Source organism: Scomber japonicus, chromosome 21 (assembly GCF_027409825.1).
Source record: "Scomber japonicus isolate fScoJap1 chromosome 21, fScoJap1.pri, whole genome shotgun sequence".
NCBI classification, from domain to species: Eukaryota; Metazoa; Chordata; class Actinopteri; order Scombriformes; family Scombridae; genus Scomber; species Scomber japonicus.
Genome location: NC_070598.1, coordinates 8012096 through 8035839, shown reverse-complemented (window position 1 = coordinate 8035839; position 23744 = coordinate 8012096). Strand labels below are relative to the sequence as shown.

The following is a 23744-nucleotide window of genomic DNA, read 5'->3' as shown; positions in this document are numbered from 1 at the left end:
AGAAACCATAAATGTTGAGTAAAAACGTAAAAGTCACAAAGTGCCCATATTGGTACTAAATCTGTTCTACCTTAATCCAGTTGATTACAACTAATTTTTGTAATTTTGGTCTTCATTCCAACCAGTAATAGTGAGACAGCACTCACCAAGTTATTTGCTGATGTCTGGGTAATATAGCCACATTGTTAACATGTAATCCAAAGAGGCAAGGAACAAGTATTCACATGGTCAGACAGGTTTTAAACAAACCCCATATGAACCCCATATTCATAATCTGACTAAACTCTCAGCTTGTCTGGCTGCTTGGGTTTCTTGCTGTCTCACCATGCTCCCAGATCTCAACTTTGGTGAGTACAGTGTTGTCATAACTAATAGAAACAATAGCCTAAACTAAAACCCACTGTATGTTACCACTTTATATTCGTATTACTTTCAGTAACAGTTTCCCCTCGTGTCGGTCCAAGTAACCTTTTGTCTTACTTTTCAGCATTACTATTCTTCCTCTGTAATGATTTCTGCAACTAAGCAACCAACCGTAAACTAGAAAATCTGCTTCCTGTTTTGACGGCCACACGCACGCCCTGTGTATGTAAATGGTCATGGGAAACGTGTGTAGTTTTTGTGTGGAATGCAATTGCATACTACAGATATTACCTCCAGGCTAAATGAGTTGCCCAGTACATCTCTCCTCAGGCACACCCTATGCCAGTGTTTTGGGGACAGCTGCAGAGGGAATCGATGTCGAACCCTTAGCAGCCACCCATACAGAGCAGTATCGTCTCCCTCCAGACCAAGCTCAGGCCTGTGTGAATGGACTGAGCTGTAAGAGAAGGCCACCCAGGCTCCTGGGACGACCACACGGATGTCCACACACACAGTCATCTGAAAAAGCAATGGGATGGCAGCCCTGTCCTGCAGGGTCCAGTGGTCCTTACAGCCATTTAATACTGCCTTTGTGTCTCCCAGGAAATAGCCAAACACTGAAGTTAAAGAGACGCAGAGAGAAATAGAACATCATTGTTCAAAGACATTTTTAAAACTCTGCAAAATACAAAGGTAGTTTTATTTTGTATTGGTTGGTAGCTCTAGAGATGGCAATAATGGTCTGTTGGTCCAACATTGGATATATTGCCATGAAATTTGACACAGACTTAATGCACATGTGATGTATGTTATGTTTCCAAGTAAGCTATTGTTAGCATGCTAAACCAAGACCATGGCACATAGAATATTACCTAAACATCAGCATAGTATCAAACTTGTTAGCATGACAAGTGCAAAAATTATTATTATTATACATTATTCAAAACATTGTCATTACTTGAGTTGAGTTTTTTCTCTTGTAATGTGCCATTAATTACCTTTAGCAGGAGTGGCTGCCAGCACAGAAAGCCAGATGACTAAAAGAAAATGATGTGCCCATCTCCATTGTCCTTTAAAGTGAAGGCCATACATCCTCCTAGAAATACAGGAAGGTGACAATTCATTAGAAATGTGACATTGTCCCCTTATTTTGGTTTTATGTGGAATTATTTTCCTTTACATTCCTTTTTATGTTGGCAAATATTTTACCATGATGGCTGGCAAATACTCAAATTTAATTTCATGCTAGTGTAGAGAGGACAAAAGTGTTTTTGTTTCACAGCTTCCTCTTCCTATAGCTGTAATGCTCTCCCCTTCTGTTCACTCTGTGTTCTTAGATTTGGGCATGCCGTGCGACTACACCAAAGTTCTCCTTTACAGCTGGTAAACTAAAACGAGCTGATGTTATGTGTGGTTTTGTCTGCACTGATGGACTAACTGCAGGGCAGGGGCGGTCACAGCAGATTAGATTACATCTCACCACATTCACCTTTGTAATTTACAGGTTTTTGTTGCATTTTGTCATTGATACACCCCAGTTTATGTTCGTATAATTTCAACAACCTTCAACAAGCCACATACAGTACTTTGTTACATAATGACTCAAAAAGGCAAATTCAAAGAATCCAAAGTAAGTCTCTGCTGACTGTTGCCTGATACCCTTATTCTTAAAGCAGCATTATTAGAATTTACTCACTTGACAGCAGCGCAGCCAGCTGAAAACACAACACTGTTAAAGTTGTTATGGACAGTGAGTTAGAGTTGCTTATTTACATAGAGCAGCATTCACGTTTATTTATAGTTGTGGTAAATGTAAATACAATATTCACTCTCATTTAAGCTCTGTTTTGTTTTAACCCCTGAAAAAAATATCTCAAGATTCAATATTTATTTCCATATCATCACATGGTTGTTAGGGGTCTGCTTTTAGTGAGCTCATAAGAATACAATAAAGGCAGGTATTGGCTTTTAAGCTATTAATTGCTCCACAGTATTCACTACCTAGTTGCTAACTTTGTCTGTCTGGTGTTTGGATCTTGGCATAGTAGCATACAAGGAGTTTATCAGGACTTTACTGCAGAAAACAGCTGGAAACAATGCAGATGAGAGAGGTGAGAGTGAACCAACACAGTAAAGTTTTCTTTTCTAAAAAAAAATACAAAGCAATGAGCTGAAAAGATATTTATGAAATACCAAATGATCCCAGTTATCACGTCATTCTGCATCAACTGCTAATTCTCTGTGGGTTTGTCACCATGATTGACCCCTTTTGCATTAAACATAGTCTTTTGATCCATTATTAATATGAACATGTTGATTAGTGCAGGCTTAACATCTGCAAAACAGGTTTTTCCCCTAATGGCACTAGACATAAACAGAATTTATGTATTCAAACTTTTTGATAAAATGCAAAACACTGTAACTTTAAACCACTGCCACTGAATCTACTCATTTCAGTCTCAAATTGGCTGCTTTTACACAGAAATGTTCCAACAGTCTTTCTGGAGAAAATGGCTTTTTGGTTTTGCTTTCTCATTGCCTTATTAACTACGTTTGATCTCATCATCTTTAAAGGGAGAAAGTCTACAGATCATTGCTCAATACATGAAAACAATGAAGCCTTATAGCAGTTCAGTCAGGCAGTGAAATTAGTTTAAAGTCACATGTCTCACACACCGGCCAATAATGGTTCTCCACGACATACTTCTCTCAGCTGGCAGTTTACATAAACACTGATACTTATTCAGTTTGCATGCAACAACGCTGAATTCTGCTACACTGCCTCCCTCTAAAGAATTTAGCTTCTTCCACCTCCAGTTGTTTGTGATTTTGTTTCTTTTTAATGTGTTCATGTTCAACACAACCCCTCAGGCTCAGGCTCTGCTAGAGGGGTTTTGTGAGCTCAGGGGCAGTCTGTGTCAAGCTAGACTCATAAGAGACACTGAAGACACTCGACCAAGTTTCATTTTTAAAACTGAGTGGAAACAATAAGAGAGTTAAAAAGAACTGAACTGAAATCAAAAATAACTGGACCGAAACACATAAGTCACCAGAACAGTCATGAATATTTGATCATACATGCAAAGCAGAACATATTACTCCATCACTTCTACGTCAGTGGCTCCCTGTGCAATACAGAATCAACTTTATATGTCTACTAACAGTCTTTAAAGCACTTGCTATTGGTCCACAAAGTCCAAAATCACTCCTCACTATTAACTACACAGTGCACAGTACTGTCCACCGTTTTATTAAAATTCTGTGTGTAAAGGTATCGACTGTGTGGATTCCCCAAAAATTCCCTTAACAGAATAAAACAAAATGTTATTTACACTACTTTCTGCTAATAACCCCACAATGTGATGCCCTCCATTTTATAGATGCAAAAACTGTGTTATATTAATTATATTATCAGTGTTTTTGTTTTTCCTCTTTTACTTGATTATATTTTTCTGGAGATGTTATTTGTTGCTGTATACATTTCATCCTATTATCAATTTTGCAAATCACTGGGTAATGTTATTATTGCTTAATATATGACAAGACAAATGTTTTCCAAGTCACTTATTCTCTTCTTTGAGTCATCCTGTCAGCTAAACCTGTCAACTACACCAGTCACAATATTAACTTAACCTTTCCTTGCACTTTGGTTATAACAATAGCTGACTTGACTGGTGATTTATTAAATGAAATCATCTTCTGTCACTACTATGTGTGAACATGTACCTTCACACACAAACACATTACTGTGACTTGATGGTGCTTTAATACAGGGTGTGTCTGCAATTACCCAGAGCATTATTTTAAAAAAATGTTGATACACAGGGTTTGCAGGCGAAAGTATGCAGCACCAGCGTAATGGCTATGATATACACAGTAACAGCACAGATAAGATCATCATCAAGTTTATCTAAATCTAAAAGTTGATCTATATCATCTATTTTTGTTACCAGACTTATCTGATATATAAAATAGATTAAAGCCTAATAACAGAGTTGGAGATTAAATCTAAAAATAAGGATAAACTGTTTTCTTTGTCCCATCAGACACAAATACTATAAACAAATCTACTTTCTAGGTCATTTCTGTCAAAGCAAGTTAATATAAAATGAAAATTATATCATATAATATAATATCATAAATATACACTACCGGTCAAAAGTTTTAGAACACCCCAATTTTTCCAGTTTTTCATTGAAATTCAAGCAGTTCAAGTCCATTGAATAGCTTGAAATGGTACAAAGGTAAGTGGTAAACTGCCAGAGGTTAAAAAAAAAACAAAAAAACGGTAAGGTTACCCAAAACTGAAAATTATACAAAAACACTTAAAAATGTGGATCTTTCCTACAGAGAAATTGCATAGAAAGTCAAGGTGTCAGTGAGTACAGTCTCCTTCCCCATCAAAAAGCACTCTGGGTGAAACTCTGAAAGGAAGAGGTCTGGCAGCCCCAAAGCCACAACAGAGTCAGAAGACAAGTTTCTGAGAGTCAACAGCGAGTGATAGGCGGCTCACAGGACAACAGCTTCAAGCACAGCTTCATAATGGTCGTAGTAAGCAAGTGTCAATTTCAACTGTGAAGAGAAGACTTGGAGTTGCAGGTTTGACAGGTCGAGATGCAGCAAGAAAGCCATTGCTAAGACGTCAGAATAAGAAGAAGAGGCTTGCTTGGGCCATGAAACAACACCAATGGACTACTGAAGACTGGAAGAAGGTGTTATTGACTGATGAATCAAAATTTTAAATATTCTGTTCATCACGCAGGAGTTTTGTACGCCGTCGAGTAGGCGAAAGGATGGTTCCTCAGTGTGTGACATTAACTGTCAAATATGGAGGAGGAAGCATGATGGTCTGGGGCTGTTTTTCTGGATCCAGGGTCGGCTACCACAGCATTCTGCAGCAGCATGCAGTACCCTCTGGTATGAACGTAGTTGGTCAGGGGTTCATCCTACAGTAAGATAATGACCCAAAACATAAGTCCAAGCTATGCCAGAACTACCTTAGGAAAAAAGACCAAGATGGTAAGCTTTTTTGAAAACATTTTTTCAATAAAAAACTGGAAAAATTGGGGTGTTCTAAAACTTTTGACCGGTAGAGTATATGATACTGTATTTGCAATTATCCCATCAAAAGTGGTTGTTCTGTGTCATCAGGAAAGGAAACAGTACCTGTTAAAGCCTCGAGGCTACACAGAAGCAATACTGCTACTGATATTCCTACCCACACGTTCCCACAGTCGACAAAGCGGCGCCAAGACATTTTATTTATGCTCATCAGTCTCCCGGTCCTTAAACTTCTTTGTTTGTATCAACCTTTCATACTGTTCATGTTACAGACAAAACGTTAACATCATAATTAAGGGATTAACAACTTTAGAGAGTAATAACAATTTGATGGAAATCTTGAAGTGACTTACCTGATGCTTTTCAAAAGCATCTGCAGAGTCAGTCTGTGCTTTTTGTGTTTGAATATACAGTATGCAGCGTGTATCCTAAGGAGGAGAACTTGTCCTCTTCACTCTGGTCACACTGTGCATGTGTCTCTCCATCATTCCAGTATTCTCACTCATCTGTCTTTCATAAGTCCTAAATCACCACTGCTGCAATATCCTTCAAAACTTGTTACAGTATCCTCTCCTCTCTTCTCCTCTCTTCTCCTCTTGACTCTTCTTGGCTCTTCTCTGTCCTCAGTTGCTCTCCCTCGGTCCTCTAATATCCCGCCGTCTCTTACACAAGAGCATCGTCTCATGTGCCTGAGCGTGTGTGTGTGTGAATGTGTGTGCGTTTGTGTGCTGAGGTGCATTCAGGAAATCAGAATTCCTGAAATGTGAGGTCGGCCAGCAGGAGACACAACACCAAATAATGACACACCCCTGCAGAGGTGTAGGTGGGAAGAGCCAGAGCGACAGATAATAACAAAACTATCTATCTATCTATCTATCTATCTATCTATCTATCTGTCTATCTGTCTATCTATCTATCTATCTATCTATCTATCTATCTATCTATCTGTCTATCTGTCTATCTGTCTATCTGTCTGTCTGTCTGTCTGTCTATGTCTCTATCTTTTGTATCTCAGTGAGCCTTGAGGGCAGCAGCTGGTATTACAGGATGCAGGGCCAGACAGTTCCTGGACAGAGTATTAGCCTTTATCTGGCAAGTGTGTGCATGAGTGTGTGCGCCCACGCTAAAGAATGTGGGATGAGCAGCAAATTGCGAAAAGAGGCAAAAAATTACACGGTAGGCTTGTGTATGAAATGTTGGATTCAGGTTGACAAACCGGTCAAACATCTTCTCTCGTTTTCTCTCTCTGTCTTTCATTCTCTCTCACACACACACACATGCACAGAGATGCTGGGCTGTGAATTTGAGGAATGGCATCTGACGTCAGACATAAAATGAATCCAAACAAGACAAAAGCGGCCTCAGGGCAACACAGCTCTTCAAGTCTCAGTGCGTCTACACTTGTCGGTCCTGCATGTGCATAGATATGGGTGAGGCGTCCTAGTGGTTAACCAGTGACCACAAGGGGGCAATAAAGACTACATTGATTTATTCCTGTTGGGATCAAGTGTTCACCTTTTCATTTTTACTTAGGGGTAACAAAACGGTATCAGATCAGTGGAGCAAAGCAGAACTGCAGCATGTTACTGCTCCTCTTTAGTGACACAGCACTTTTGGATGAGTTACTGTGTGTGTGTGCGTGTGTGTTGGTGTAGGTGTGTTTGTGCGTGTGTGTCTGTGTCTGTGTCTGTGTGTGAGTGTCTTTGAGAGAACCAATTTCAGCTGTGAGGACATTTTGGCTGGTCCTCACAACTTGAAAGGGCAGTTTGAAGGTTAGGCTAAAGTTATAATTGGGTTTAGGCATTTAGTTGTGATGGTTAAGGTTGGAGTAAGGGGCCAGGGGCCAGCATTATGTCAAGGATGGTCCTCACAATGACATGAAAACAAACGTGTGTGTGTAAGAGTTTTTTCCTCAGCCACATTAAACCCCTGAATAATTATTTTTCAATCACCTGTGCTTGTATGTATGAGAGGGGGAGGATGGAAATCATAAATGTGTCCTAGTCACATGGTGCAGTGAGAGACAGCAAATAATTCAAACTGAGAATTCAGCACATCTTGGTAGAAATGGGATACAAAGATATCAATGTCTAAATATGCAAGAGATTTATGTTTTATTCATATATGTGGATCTACTGTATGTGTGATGTGAAGACAATGGTATATGCCTCTACCATAGGAGCAGACAGGAGTTTAGCATTTATATAGACAGTCCCATGCTGAAAGATCACAGGTAAGGTGCAATACATAAGATTTCAGAAACACCTGCATGTCCTGCCAAAATCTCCCAGGGAGAGAGTCTAACACCTACACTCAAATATTTTAGGTAGCAGAGGGCCATGATACCACATAGTACATGTTGAAGAAAGTCTAAAGGCTAAGAGAAGAAAGTCAGGAAAAAAATAGATTTTAGCACATCTGCAAATGTTTTAGGTCTCAATAAAAATTGGTAACTATTTGCGGTGCTGAACTTAATAGAGAAATTGATGTGGATGTATATGACGGTCTATTGGTGGATTTATCATGCCAGTCCAGCACTTTAATTCAGGTTGAAATATCTCCACAATTGGCCTCCATGTCATTTGGTTCAATTGTGTTGATCATCTTGATGTGTCTCCTGAGGCATAGTTGTGATTTATGTATTTGGCTAGACAAATACCTCATGATGACTCTGACATTACCACAAGCGTCATCATGAAGTTTCCATTTGTGGTTATACATTTCTTGACAACTGATGTAAGTATTGTCATGACATTTGGTGCAAACATTCAACAGGATGCAAACTTTGGTTATAGGCGACAGCTAACACGGCTTGAGACTGTACCTCAAAGTGCAATGCCACCGATGGCAGTATATGCTGGCTCAAACATTTCTCTGTAGAAATACTATAATGACTTTTTGAAACAATATTTTTCAACACGTCTTTATGGTCTTAATCACTAAATTCAGACCCTCTGATAAGTGTGCTTGTGGTCTTTTTGGATATTATTTTCCAAAAAGATGTAAAGGCTTTGATGTCTGCTGTGTGGGTGTTGATTGACAGTTGTGATCGACTGTTGACTCATGTTTGCACTAATGATGGCAGAACTGGTTTCAGGCATTACACAACTTTTAAATGGAATGAAATGCCAACCGCCTTCAAACTTCAATCTGTCTTACCTTCCTCTTAGAGATTTTTAAAGCTTTGTTTTCTTTTAACTTTACTTTAATTAATTAAAAATACTCAATGCAGTAGACCTAAAAGACCACAGATGAGACTGCAGTTTTTTTTAAGCTGGAGTTACATCCCTCAAGTAATATGTTTCCTTTTGAAAAAGGGATTTGAGGACATTCAGGTTGGAAACCCCAAAATGTGACAAAATGGATGGAAATGCAGGCATTGCAAAGGGCAAAATCTAAATGAATTAACTACCGGGAATTGTAAATAAATGCCAACTGCACTTCATTAGCTTCAACATGATAAGTCAAAAGGCCACAGCTACACTGAAATACTACAGCAGTCTAGACACAGTTTTATTTTATAAGACAAAACTCTGAATTGTCTAAAAACACCACTGGAGAAATGCTGAAGCTGAAGCAACCAGTGGTGTTTTCCAGGATGTTCAAGTTTCATAAATGTTCAGCAATTTGTCATTTCTACCTGCAGCAGAGCTGTATGTTCACCCCATATTTAGAAATGTCCTTGTTGAACACTGTAATTGTGTAAGTATCATGTCTTAGATAGCAGTTGTGCATTCAGAAGAAAAACCAATTGGCCGTATTCATGGTGGGAAGCTGGTGAAAGAACATGTCCTCATCTTACTGACGGTTTCAGTGCGTGCGCAGAGGCTGAACAATACTTTCATTCAGGCAGGTGTCAGAGAGGATCGCAGATTAACAATAGCAAGCACTCCCACACACAGACCTTCAACCATAGAGATGAATTCAAGAATAAAAGAGGAAAGGCAACAAGCGGTTTCCCTTCAGGGGAGAGAAGCACAGGAGGTTGAAAGAGAACAATAGTTTCAATCAAACTGATTTATGGATCAGGGGAAATACTAGTGTAGGTGCTAACATCATTTCCCAATGAATGAATTTGCTCTCAAAGCTATTATAATAGTGATGCGTTTAGCACTGATTGAAAATCCACCCTCACTTCAACCAAGAGACATACAGTGAATCGTAACTATCCAGTTTTTAAAGTAAGAAAAAGTACATTTTGTGTCCATCTGGTGCTGAATTCTGACACTTTTTGAGTCACAGTGAGTGATTTCAGTTTTGATTTGTAAAGCAGTAGCATCCTGGTTAGTAATGTAATTATTTTAAATTATGCTTTATTAGGAGGGGTTGTGGGTATTATGTTTGTGTGTATTATATCTTATAATATTCACATTCATCACACTCAATAAGTGACTTGTAGTGAACTGTATTTTGTTTGTTGTACCCACTACTCATTTTGCAGTTGCGGTTTTTGAGCTATGTCTCTGTCTCACGCTATATCCACATCTAGCAAATGTCCTGTAAAAATGCAGTTTAGGTGTTAAAATGAAATATGATGAGATTTCAAGTTCCCTGTCAACACTGAAATGCCACATTGCTACATGCTACGTTTCTGCTTCTTGCTTTTCATTTTCAGTAAATCACATCCAAGATCTCGTTAAGAGAAACAGTCTGATGACTCTACAGAGTCTCAGCTGGTCCTCCATGATTACATGCTGTTTCTTCTACTTAACAAAAATGCACAATTGATGTCTAATTTCACATATTTCTGTTGTCAGATTGTTTTATTTTATATTTTATTGAATTATTGTACAAAACTCTCTGGCTTTGAGAGTGACTCAAACCAGGCAAAACTAGGGTAAAAAAAAATGTCAGGTCCATACAGTACTCAGCCACCTTTCTGACTCAAGAAGGGAGGGAGAAAACCATGTGAGCACTGTCAGTGTCAAGAAACACAACTGAGAAAACAGAACTCAAAGATTCATCCTGTGTTTGGTAGCATTGTGGTCAAAGCAATGAATGCAAATGGCCAATAACTCCCTTTCAAGTTTTCACTATGCTATGTTAGTTTTTCTGGAAAGAGAATAATTTAAGCACTGTGAAAAAAATCTGTTAATTTCCACTGAATGTGGGAAATCTCAGACATCACGTCAGCAGATGAAACCAAAACCATCTTTGAAATCCATGTGAACTTCTCCTAACCTTTAAAGCAATAATTCAGACTCACAACCAGCTTTTAACTGTGAAGAAATACATTTGAAAAATAGAACTTGCACTCAAGACATACAGTTGACCCTGATATCACGGTTTGAATCAAAGTCATCGCACTCGTACTTTTAATTTACTTTTCTATCTTGTAGACCTGATAGCGTTCTGATTCTGATCATGTCGCCCTTTAGATCTTTCGACATGCATTAAAAATCAATTTGACACCTTTGAGCTTTGTGTGTTTGAATGGATAAAATGAATTTTTGTGCAACTTTTGACTCATATTTGAGTTACAGACTCAAGTAGAGCCATAGCCATGACCAATAACTCAATTGGTTGATCCATTTTAATATTAAAATAATAATTTTAGTAATTTTTCAAGCTAAAATGTTACACAAATGTTGCTCAAATGTGAGGATTTAATTATTTATTTGATCTTCTTTGAATCATTAAGATTATTTTCACTATTTTCAGACATTTTACAGATGAAACAATTAATCAAATAATAGAGAGAATAATCATCGCCTTAGACCATGTTTTGTTTTTTTTATTTGACTTTATTTGTCCAGCATTAAAGTAGAAATACTCAAGTCATACAGATGATTGCCTCATGTCATTGTAGCTGTATTTGTGCAACTTGATATGGCAAACAGATAGCAGTAGCCAAACAATGTGATCGGATCTAAAGCAAAATTTTGGAGACGTGAAAAGTGTGGCACTCCTCTTTAATAACGTCACATCCAGGACCTGACCTCAGCTGATCCTCCATTCCTAGTTGGCTGTTTGGGAAAGAGCTCATTCACATGCCACGACGCACTAGCAACAAGCAGGGTACCATGGATACTCTTTATTGGATATCCATATTTCTCTCTCCTTGTCCTTACTAGTTTCCTACTCTTCCTTTACTTGTTTAAATGTGTTCCCCTCACATACCCCCTCTATTTTTCTTGCTATATTTCTCTCTGTTACACTCTCTTTTTCTCCCTCTCGTCATAAGTATCAGCATGCTCGTCTGCAGCATGCACAGTGGCTGCTCAGACTACAATGAACCAATTCCTAGCCAGTAGTCACCATGGCAACCGAAGAGCTGAACAAACAACATCACCCCATGCTCAGACAGTAGTGATCTGGTCTACCACTCTTGTGCTGTCGTTCATCTCCACGCACTCCACTTCCTGTCTCTGCCCCTCTCCTCCAGGCCGGTGGCCCCGGCTCTTCGAAGGGGGCAGGAAGGTGAGGAGGGTGGGCAGGAACGCCAGTGTGTGCAGGGCCGAGCAGCCGGCCGTGAGGGTGAGGCAGCGAAAGAGTGTGTGTGTGAGGTTGGAGTGTACGGAGCCCACAGGCACCAGAGCCGCGCTGTAGCAGATGAGCGTCTGTAGAGAGGGCACCCCATGTCTCTCCAGGGCCACTCTCACCCAGCGAGTCCTGCTTTCACCCCGACCTGATGCGAAGCCGCAAAGGAGGGGCCCACTGCAGTCTGCCGAGTGTCCCAGGGCTGAGATCAGACATAAAACAGACATGCAGTCCAGCTCCACGCCCCATAAAGTCATGAAACCCAGCACCCCGAACTGGACAGACAGCAGGGTGAGGCCCAGCCACACAGAGACCAGCGGCTCCACCACAGCCAGAGAGGACAGACCCAACAGGAAGAGCACCGCCAGCAGTGAGTGTCTGAGCGGGGAGCTGACCGCTGCAGCGTAGCGGTCCAGGTAGACAAAGGAGGGGTTGAAGATTAAGAAGCGGACTCGTGAAGTCAGTGACAGGCGTCGCAGCGTGTCCAGCAGCACTGACATCTCCTCGCGCTTGTTCTCAGTCGTCTTGGCGACCAGAAATATGCGGGACGCCGCCACGTCGGGCTCCTCACCCTGCCCACGCTCTGCAAATATGATGTCATCTGCAAAGTGGGCAAACTGTGGCTCGCGGAGGAAGGAGTGGCGCAGCGTGTGGGTGAAGTTTTCCCGCGGTTGGCTGGTGGACTGGTTGTGTTCTGATAGGTAGTTCAGGTAGGCTTCTAGCCAGCTGATTCGCTGGAAGCCTTTGGCGTATTCCAGCAGGTCCCGCTGTACTGTGGCATTCCAGTAGGGGGCACTTTCATAAATGTAGAATCCAATGACAGGAGAGTATGAGCTGAAGTAACGCTGCTGGGCACGAGTATACAATACTGTCGCTGTATCCATGGCAACCAGCGCACTGGGGTCAGAACCTTGGGTCACCTGTCAAACAGAGGATGATATTTGTCACAGATTAAACTGTGTGTGTATGTGTGTGTCTGCAATGTAAAGACAATTGAATCATAAAGAAGGTGAGCAATAGCATCTCTCCACACAACATTTAGTGACCAGAAAACTTGTACAGCTATGAATAAGAACAACTGAAAGGAAAACAAACAAATATCTTATAAGACAACAATCTGTAGGATGTAGCAGATATTCAGTGATCTACTCTGTGGAAATATGGACAGATATTGAACCTCATGACCCAAATATGGAGCTAAAGTAAAAGCAACATTTTGAAGTGAAAGCAGTGAAAGAAAATCATAGTTATCGATCCTTTTTAACTGCAGGAGCTACAATACAAATAAATATCTGTCAATCAATGAGTCTGCATCGAAATATCGTACAGTCTAATGGTCATTTCACAAATGATATTTCGAAATGCAATAGTTGATGCAGTTTTTCGTGCCAAATGTAAGGTTTTTTAGATTTTATATTCATGGACCTGCAGCTATAAAGACTCTTGAAGATACATAAACAGAAAATTGTGGGCTTTATTAGTAAATGTTACACAGCCCGTTAAGGTATGTTCACAAATGGCCTTTTGTCCAACCGAATTATCCCAAAAAAGTCACACTTCGAAGGTGGGTCATAATTACATTTTAAATATAGCTTAGAAAATCAAATCCATAGTCTACAATGAAGCAATGCTGCAGTTTGTCATCTGTGAGTATAATACTGTACTAACAAGGTGGTGGCAGTTGCATTATAACAATAATAAATGTTAGAATAATTAATTTTATCTGTTTCTAATGACCGACCATGCATACACACACATCCTTTAATTAAACCGTCACACGAGTTTAAGCTGCAGAAAATGAGCAGTAAAGCTGATATTCTTGGGGGCTTCAGAAAGTATTCACTTCATGTAGCTTCTTCTTAGTTTAGCTGTCAGCATGGTCGGTAATTGCAGTGATTGCATAACAGCTTTTAACACTTCAGTAGTGTTTTACTTTTTTTTGTTCTTCGTGTGAAGGCGTGATGGCAGTTGCTGAGTGTGCGACATCACATGGATACCCTCTAGTCATCTTTGCTGTAGTGTGTGTGTGTGTGTGTGTGTGTGTGTGTGTGTCATTGACTGTATATAAATATGGACGACATGTCTCCACTCCCTACTGCTTTGCAAACGTGAAGCCAAAACATCTCCTTTCCAGGAGCTGCCATCTTGCCTGTGTGACGTCATTTGGAGCCAGAATCTGTGCCGTAGAGTCAGGCTGTCCTGCCGCATTACGGAGGTTTGAGAGTGGCTGTTGCATCTGTCAATCATGTCGTCACATACCTTTTTTATATATAACAAAGGACCTATTGAAAACAGATTATCAGAAAAAATGAAGACTTGGACAAACATCAGCATGATTAGAATGACTTAAAATGATAAACTGTACTTCGATTTTTTAGTTTGTCCCACTCGCTAATATAGAAGGGGCGGGATTTATGACCTATACTGCAGCCAGCTACCAGGCAGGTATTCAATATGTTTTGGCTTCACTTTTGAGGAGCTGTCATCACGTCCATATTTATATGCAGTCAGTGGTGTCTGTGCCTCACCTGCAGAAAGCCCATCAATCCAAAGGAGATGTAAACCAGATACAGCAGAACCACAAAGGGTTTGACATAGGTGTTAGTGATCCAGTCTCCATAGCAACGTCTCATACACCCCAGCAGCAGGTGAGAGTCCTGAGGATGAGGGTCCGTGGTAGCCGTCGTCGGGTGTGCATGAGGGAGTGGATGTGAGTGTGTGGAGTTAGCCACATGTGCGTGTCCATGCACGTCAGGGTTGTTTGCTGTGTGCGGGTGTGTGTGCGTATGTGTGTGAGTTAAGTTAGGGTTTGGTGTGTGAGCGTGATTGTGACCGACCGGGTGCGACGTGTTGGTTGTCTGTGTTTCGTCCTGATAACGTGTGTACATTAGACACCTGTACCAGGCCGGTTTAGAGTCCAGCCGGTCCGGTTTGGGAACTCTCCGGCAAAAGCAGCCATGTCTGTATCCAGTCTCTAAGTATCCGGTGAACACCAAACAGGAACTGTAGAAGGACAGCATGTAAACGTAGCTGATGGTGACTGCCAAAGCGGCGGTGCGGCAGAAGAGTCGGACAGCCTCCATGTTTGTGAGCGGTGAGGCAGCCAGGCCCAGGGTCATCAGGTGGAGCATAGTGGAGCCGGAGAATCGCAGCATAACATCCTCAAAAACACTCGCCACTCGCTCTTTCACGTGCTGGTCCTCCCGTGTTCTCCTCCACGATGACAGCATCTCGAAGGAACCAAAGAGTCCGTGACCTGGTAGACAGAAATAGAAAGGATTTATAGTACCGTACATTAGATTGTGGATGAAACCTTAAACAGCTAGTTTTATTTTACGGGATTTGTATCGAACCAACTTGGGAATTCTTATGTCTGAGGCTGCATGGCTGTTCAGTGTGCTTGTGGGCGTATGTAAACAGAAACCAAATGGTAAAATATAATCTTATTTTAGCAGTGATTTATAAATGCTTAAATCACAGAGTTAAGTTTTGTTAGAGTGACTGCACAAGCTAAATTATGCTAATCTCACTGTTCAACATATCCAAACTGCACACAGAGACTCCAATAGTCATCCCTCAACTTGTCTAGGAGGCAAAAGCGGAGTTCTTCGAAAACAAAATAATTCCTACAGTCACTGTACCATAAAACTTGCTAATTTTCAACCCCCTGTTCTCCTTTTTCTTAGGATTCTTTGATTGCACCCCGGTGGCTTCACTTTATTCATTCTGAGGAATCAGCATGTTGCACAAAGAAATGTAATAATTCAGCCAGCGTGGTGTTGTGCAGTCACATCTCAATCCTGAGTGAACAGCAAATATGTGAGATGACAGATGTAAGACACTATAGAAATGCAGTTTCCTTGTGACATTAAAGACTCCAGTTGAGAAAGCGGATTGCACTGCATCCAGAGAGTACAACTTTTATAGATCACAATACACAAAATAACTAATTGAAACTGATTTTAAAACCATGAGAAAGTCATTAAGAATAACCCTGCAGATACACAAAATGAAGCATGCTTTCTAAATGATTTTATAGCTTCAAAGCAGGTGTCAGAAAACATTTAAAGTGATATTTTTGTGGTTTATTCAGTAATACACATCAGTGTCCATTTGAGGTGACTGAGTGCACCACCTGCATGTGCATGTCCAGTCTCATACAGAATGCATGCTCAAACATGTTTATGCACATGCAGCAGATGGTTTTTAATGGTTTTCTCTTCCATGGTTGCCATGGCTCCAGTGAGTCACTAGTGACACAAAAATGTCCTCCTCACCCCACCAACTTCCCCCATCTCTCTCTCTCTCTTTCTCCAGTGACCTCACCATGGCGAAACACTTAGCACTTCTGCAAAGGCATAACATACCGACACTTAATGCGTGGGAGCTGTTGATATGTAGTGTGTGTGTGTATGTGTGCGTGTGTGTGCATATTTGAAAGAGAGGGAATTAGAGAGTGAATAACAGAGAGAGAGGTGCAGAGGTTAATGTTGCAGAGAGAGAAGATGAGAGTAGAAAGAAAGGCTGTAGCCCAAGGACTTAGACATTTACCGAAGCCTGAATGTGCACTCATGGACACACAAATACACATATTCAGGCACTGAGATATGAGAAAAACACAAGGTAAGGATGTATTCATAGCCAGAACCATCACAGTCCCTTGATTCTGTTGTGTCATGAAGAGGATTTCACATACTGAAAATTCTCCATTTAATCATTTTGCTCAGATTTACACACACAGACATGCAAACACTAAGGCTAGTTTTATCCAATAATCCTTAATTATATAAATATATCAGGAAAAAACTGAAAAATGCTGTCACGATTTCCCAAAACCCAAATTAATCTATTCCAAAGTGTTGCTTTATTCTACTAAAACTCCAAAACCCCAGATATCACATTTATTTTCATATATGACGAACAAAAATATCAAATAATTGCATCTGATAGTGAAAGTTTGGTATTTTTGCTGCAAATTTGACTAAAATAATTATTTGACTATCTAAATATTTAACATTCATTACAGTTGGCTAATTGACCAATTGTTTCAGCTCTAGGCTAGTTTTTAATAAAAATAAAATATAAAGAAATGTGGCCTTAAAAAGTGGCTAACGTAAGAAAAAATATTATTTAAATGAATCAGCCATCAATCAACCAGAGTAAGAATGTGACTGACTGTTTGTTTTCTGTACATGATCATCAATGACACATTTTGATCAGTTCTTTGAAAGCATCACTGCCTTAAAAACTGCTGGATCTTTTGAAAATGGACATTGCTGTGAGTAAATGAATGCACAGATGAATGAAATATGTTTAAATTTGTACCATAACTACAAATCAGTCCTTTTGTACAAAACAACACCCCCCTGTTAAAAATGGATTGATATAACAGGCGACAATTTCCACCATCAGTTGTCTTTTGTGAAGCCCTATGTTACAGTGTCTTAGAGATTTTTATATTTATATTCGACACCCCCACCCTATACACACACATACACTCCCATGCTCTCTTTCTCCTTCCGTACTGTACAGCCACATATTTTTTTCTCTCCTCACACGTCCTCCCACTTTCTTTTTTTTAAATCTGCCCACTTGCATCCTAACAAAAAACCTCCTGCCTTCCTTCCTTCTAACTACAGTTTAACTTCATTTTCAGCTCTGAGAATCTTTATCTCAGCTCCCCATTCGGAGTGATATTTCATAGAGCTCTGTCTCTATTCCCCTGTCTTCTCTATTCTCTCCGCTGTTATTTTAAGCCTAACAGCAGCCTTTCCTCCTCCACATTACAGAGTAAGGTATAGACTACATGTGTGCATGACTGCTTACGCACAATACCCCCTACAGTATCCAGTGTGCACACAGACAAGATAAACCACCTGTACGCCTTCACACATATGGCATGCATTTTCATTTTGCTCCTAGTCATTTTTCATTTACTGTAGTCTTTATCCTTTCTTTTTGTCTCTGTCACAAACAAATGATTTTACTAACTTAACTTAGCACTGAATACAACACACGCAAATACTCATGCTTTATCATCCCTATTCCACAAACGAGCCGCTGCGTATCAATCACATTTAAACTACTGAAACTGTCACTGTAGCTTTAAAAGCAGAAATGGTTTCTTAACCCGTTCATATATTTTTCACTCTGGGACATATAAACTAAATCAAGAAAAAAAAAGAAGTGGAGGAAGACTTTAACTGAAATTCCTAGAAACAAAGTTTATTCCAAAACTATTTGGGCATAAAAAGGACTTTGATCATAAATATTGTATCATTTATCAGATGGTGAATTCTCCAAATAAAGTCAGGTGAGTTCTGCCCCAGGTATTGGACTCTGGAAGTCTGTAGAAAGTGCATTTTTGGCCACTTGTGGGCTTGATGAATAGGGGATATAGACAGGCGCTTGTAGTCCAGACTTCTCAGAAAAGCACTCATAAAGTCTGCAATCATGGCAAAATCCAGAACTTAGCCTACAACCCATTACAGTATAAGTTGTTTGGGAAGTGGATGGATGAAAGGATGGTTTAAGTAGTGAAGTAGTCAACAATCTGATGTCTTGGTTATTTTTTGGGTTTCTTTTTTATCATCCACTTGTAATTAATAGTGTTCAATAGTAAGTTCAGATCATGTATATTTTCTCACCTCCACATCTGGACAATTGTTTTGGAATTGTCAGTTTTAGAAAATTACAAAAATATATCTGATGCAGCGCCCCCAATCTTTTTGAAGCCTCCTGACTCCTGAAAAATATCCTTTCTATTCAGTTTATCATTTGCAAAATCATATGAAATCCTCTGGAACTAGCTCTGATTTGTTCCTGCCAGACTCCATTTCAAGACCTCCGACTTGTTTTATGTGAAGCTTTAGTTTTAGTTCTCCTGCTCCCAGTCACAAAATGTGTTGTTACAGCCTTCACCACCCCTCACCCCTCACCCCTCACCGCCCACCCCACCCTCCCTTCAGTAACTTAAGTTCATGCCCAATCACCTGTCAGGCATTTTGATGTTCTGTCTACTTTGAAATGGCATTCAGCCTGAAGCTGGCACCTGCAAAACCCATCACAGGTACACAAAAAACAGAACGGTGAACGCAGGAAGTCTGCAATATAAAAGCATTGGAAGCATTCACCGCGCCTCCCTCCTTCCCTCCTTCCCTCCTTCCTCCTGATGTGCATTAGCTTCACCTGGCTTTGATTTCTCTGTGCTTTTATCCACCATTGTTGTTTCCGAGGCTTCACTGTGCTTGACAACTGCGGTATAACTTACTCAAAAAGTGCCAGCTACTGTAAAAGTGTTCTGAAATTTCCTGAAAAGGCCAGTTCCAGACAAATGTGAGGATGGCAGCATGGACAGAGACAGAGATAAGGTAAAAATAAACCTACCGAGCATGACGAAAGGGATGCCCAGGTATGTGGAGTTGTAGGTGGCTCCGGTCAGGTTGAGGATCCCAGCAGCAGTGAGACCTGACAGTGTGATTGACAACAAAGCCAATAGTCCCAACCAGGGTTTGGACCTCACACAGTCCCTCATAGAGCAGCAGAGGACAGCCAGCACGCCACACACCCCCAAGCTGGCTAATAGCGGGCGGCGTGCCAGAACTGATGAGAACTGGAAGTCTGTCCTCAAAGAAGAAGATGCAGAGGGGTACAGCTCCAGTTTAGGGTGCAACGCTACAAAGTGTTGTAACTCAGCACAAAAGGCCTTTTCCCATTGGCTGGCCACCCGGTCCATCAAGCCGCCACGGGCTTGGAGGTAGTAGGTGAGCTGCAATGCCCTGGCAGAACGTACACCCTCTCCTCTGGCTCCTGACCCCGGACCACGCATGACCCCGCTGGGACCCCAGCCCTGCACGCCACCCAGCTGATGACCAATGTACGCCTGTCGCCCGTCTGCCAGCTGCGTGATCGGGTACCGCAGGATTGGGACGGAGCGGTTGGAGGCCCGAGCTGACTGGATCTCCTCCATGGCACGGATGATGTCATCGATTATGCAGATGTTCTTGTCATCGGGGAGACAGAGGTAGGAGAAGGAGTAGTTGAAGCTGTTAAAGCCTGTCGCCGGGACTGTCACCTGCATCTGGTAGATCCGCCTGTGGAGCTACGTGCAGACAAAACACACACAAATACACACACACATACACAAACACACACACAAAGAGAGAAGTGTATTAAGTTAGCTTCCCAGTGGCCCAGTTTTCCAAAAAAAAAACTGTGGCAAGAGCAACAAAAGTTTGATCAAAGTTCTAGCAAAGTTTCTGCAAATCAAAGTGTGTTAGACTCATTCGGCTACTTGGTGAGCCTCCACTTCTCAGCTGCATGTCTATGTGAATAAGACAAAGAAGAGCGTGGGGTAGTGCATCTGTGTGTTTGTATTTTACTCTGCAATAGTGGTCTCAGAATCATCCTCCGTTTGTATGGCAAGAGGACAACAGTGCCAGCATCCACAGAGCTGGTTACTTAGCAACAGGCCTGATGCCAGTCTCTGCCACCGCGTACATGGGCAGAGCTGTCTCCCACCTCAGAATGGTGCATTGACTTAAGAGAGGGAGGGTGTGTGTGTGTGTGTGTGTGTGTGTGTGTGTGTGTGTGTGTGTGTGTGTGTGTGTGTGTGTGTGTGTGTGTGAGTGTGTGTGTTTGTGTGTGAGGGCGGTGAAAAGATATCCAGAAGAAAGAAATATCCAGATTCTCTGATTCCAGCTTCTCAAATGTGAATATTTTCAGTTTTTTAGTATCATTTAGTATAGTATATATATCATATAGTATAGTATAGTATAGTTCAGTTTCTATAGTAAACCAAATATCTTTGGCTTGTGGACAAAACAACACATTCAAGGACAGTGATTAACATTTTTCATTATTGTTCTGATATTTTATAGACAAAACAACTAATTGATTAATCCAGAAAAGAATTGACAGATTTATTGATGATGAAAATAATTGTTAGTTGCAGCCCTGGTATGCAGACCTCGGTGGCTCAGATTATTGATTTGAATTTATAGGCCGAATAATCAGCAACTATTTTACCATATAACATACATATTGAATTTATATTAAATCTATAAAGCAGCTGATTATAACTGAAAGGGTCACTTCTGTTTACTTCTGTATATTATTATTGATCGGTTTAAAAGGACCTAATTTGTATGGCAAAGGCTTTAATGTAACAGCCCTACTCTTAACATTAAATTGCAGTTATAAGTTAATATTCAGATGTGATTTCTTGTTGAGAGAGTTAAAGAAAAACTTGCAGATTCCCACCTCGTCTTGCACTTCTGGGCCCCTGAGTCATTGTTTGGTGGCATTTCCCATTTCTTGGTGGATAACTGGTTCCAATGGGACCTTAACAGCTGCTACAAAAGGTCTTATAAGGCCAAGAAAATCATCACTATGAAACATCTGAGGCCAACTTCAGATAGTTAGATACTTTGCTTTGGAATTCACCAATTTATCTGACAGAGTTACTAGTTTATTTACAGAAGCTTAAATAGATAGGAATACAATGCAGTCAATGGGTATGACTCACATCTGACTCTTTTTGCAAGTGGAAATGTGTTTAGTTCTCGCTCTGGCTTTGACTGTTATGACTTTCTCCATTCACACACAGCCTACTGCATGCTACAAGTTTACATCCATCCTCAGGGGATTGGTATAAGACATTGTGGGAAATGTAGAATCTCAGAACCTGAAGGAGAGGTAAACAAAACAGCTAGGAGCGAGCGAAGATAATAAAAAAAAAAGAAAAGGAAAACAACAAATGATGTGTAGCAGTGTAACATTATGTAACACTGGCTTTCACAACAGTATCTTTTATGCATGGGCTAACCTGTTTCTCTCTCACAAATGGTCGCGGTAAATGGTGCACAGTGCTAAACTAGCCTGTGTCTAACTGTGGCAGTCCTCTATGGACCAATACAGTGTTCTTGGTATCAGGAAAATGGGTCGCAATAACCATCTTTGAGAAAGTAATACACACACGCACGCACGCACACACAGAAACATGTGTGGACAGGGCATATACAAACATGCACAGCCGGCACAATGGGGATCTTAGGCTTATTAGCCAGTATGCTCTGATTACAACCTCATAACTTCATGAAATCATTTGGCTAATTGCTCCAGGGGTGTCAAACTAATATTCATAAATCCATTTAGGAATAACCAACTTAGAGACAGAGGCCTCCGAGCTCCAGCTGACTCCGCTTTGTAATTGACATGCTCTCCCTCATAACTACAGGGGTCGTGGGGGTTATTTGAAATGGGACTGTGTTGTTCCAATAAATTACTATCAATCACTGAGAATGGGGAGGAAGACAGGCTGCATATGTGCGCTGGCATGCAGATATTGACCTCTGTGTGTGCATACGTGTTTCTGAAACTAGGTAGTTGATTTGCTGTTAAAGGTGGATTCTGCAGATGCATTGCAAAAAGTAAAGGGCACTGAAGCTGAAGTGTACAAAGGGGATTGTAGTCTGTGTTATGCCATAGGACAGTGGAACGCACATACAGTAGCAGCTGTCGGCCCAATGTGACCTTTCCTAAACAAATGCATGACCCAACAACAAAAGCTGTAGTTTTTACTTTATAATTTAAATCAAAACTTTTACATTAGCTGACCAAGAAACACCTTATAAACTTAGAAGAGGTACATGACATAGTTTGGCCTTCATTCATTCATAAATGAAAGAGGTGACTGTTTAGTATGTGTGGAGCTATCAGTTACATTTTTAGTCTCATGTACCTATGTCCATGCTTATGAGTCATTTTTACCAAATGCTGTCACTCTGTGTGTGAGTTTGTGAATGTTCATGAACTTAAAATTGTTCCTCTCAAAGCTCTCATTAGAGTGTTCCATAATGTTCAAGTCATGGCCAATAATGATGTCTTGGTGGGCTCTCTCATAAAGGTTATGTAGGTATATCTTTATTTTCATTCATTTACTTGAATGTACTCTTTTTTTACTGTTGATATCACTTGAAGCACTTAGATAAAGTGCATTTCTTTGTATTTATGACTTTATTTGTCAGGGGCAATGTTCTTTGACGCTATTATAGAAAATGTTTGGAAATGTGTCCATATGGTGTGTGTGCGTGAATACCTGAAGTATGGTGTCCAGATGAACCGGGTCCAGCACGCTCCCTTTTCGGGTAGTGACGATTACGCGCCCGTAGCGGCCCGGCGTCTGCAGGTCGGAGTAGAGCGCGTGTTTGGAGCGGTTGACGGGGAACAGGCTGTCCACCAGGTTGCCCTCTATCTTGGCCAGGCTGTGTTTGGGTGCGAGCATGCTCTCCACGTCCTCCTCCACGCGGTACCGACTGAAGCTTGCCCCGAGCAGGATGGAAAGGAGCACGGGGCCCGAGGCGAAGAACACCGGGTGGCTCGCAACGAACCGGCCCAGCGCGTGGAACGAGGTCCTCAGGCCCGCGTGCAACACCTGGCGCAGCATCCTAGCGCGCGGCCGCGGCTCGAGCCTCTCCCACCGACCGGAAAGCCCCGGAGCACTGCTGAGCATCAGGGGTTGCCGGACGCATCGGTGGGCGCCGTCCTTCTCAGACTTGGGGAGGAGAGGTGACGCCGGGTGATGGGAGGATTTGGCCGCCGGAGCAGGAGGTCACCAGCCGGGGAGAATCCAACCCTGCGCCGGTCACAAAGGCGCTCCTTTCCCTGGGGTTCTCTCATCCGCTGGAATAGCACAAAGGACAGAAAGCTGATAAATGAGGCAGCATTTCTCCGCTCTGCAGTTAGAAAGCATATTGATAGCCTACTTTACATTTAGTAGCCACAACCCTACTGCGTTCAATGCCTTCTGCAAGCTACTTGACTCTGTGCGCAACAGAAAA

General features: G+C 41.2%; 1 protein-coding gene across 1 annotated transcript; it reads right to left on the bottom strand.

Annotated features, from left to right (window-relative positions):
- Positions 1-11723: 11723 nt before the first annotated feature.
- ptchd1 (patched domain containing 1) lies at positions 11724-23350 on the bottom strand. The gene is made up of 6 exons (XM_053342550.1): positions 23003-23350; positions 19747-20005; positions 19291-19710; positions 14742-15160; positions 14433-14561; positions 11724-12824 (listed from the first exon to the last, which is right to left on the bottom strand). The coding sequence occupies exons 1-6, from the start codon at positions 23348-23350 to the stop codon at positions 11724-11726; spliced, it is 2676 nt and encodes an 891-aa protein (XP_053198525.1).
- Positions 23351-23744: the final 394 nt, after the last annotated feature.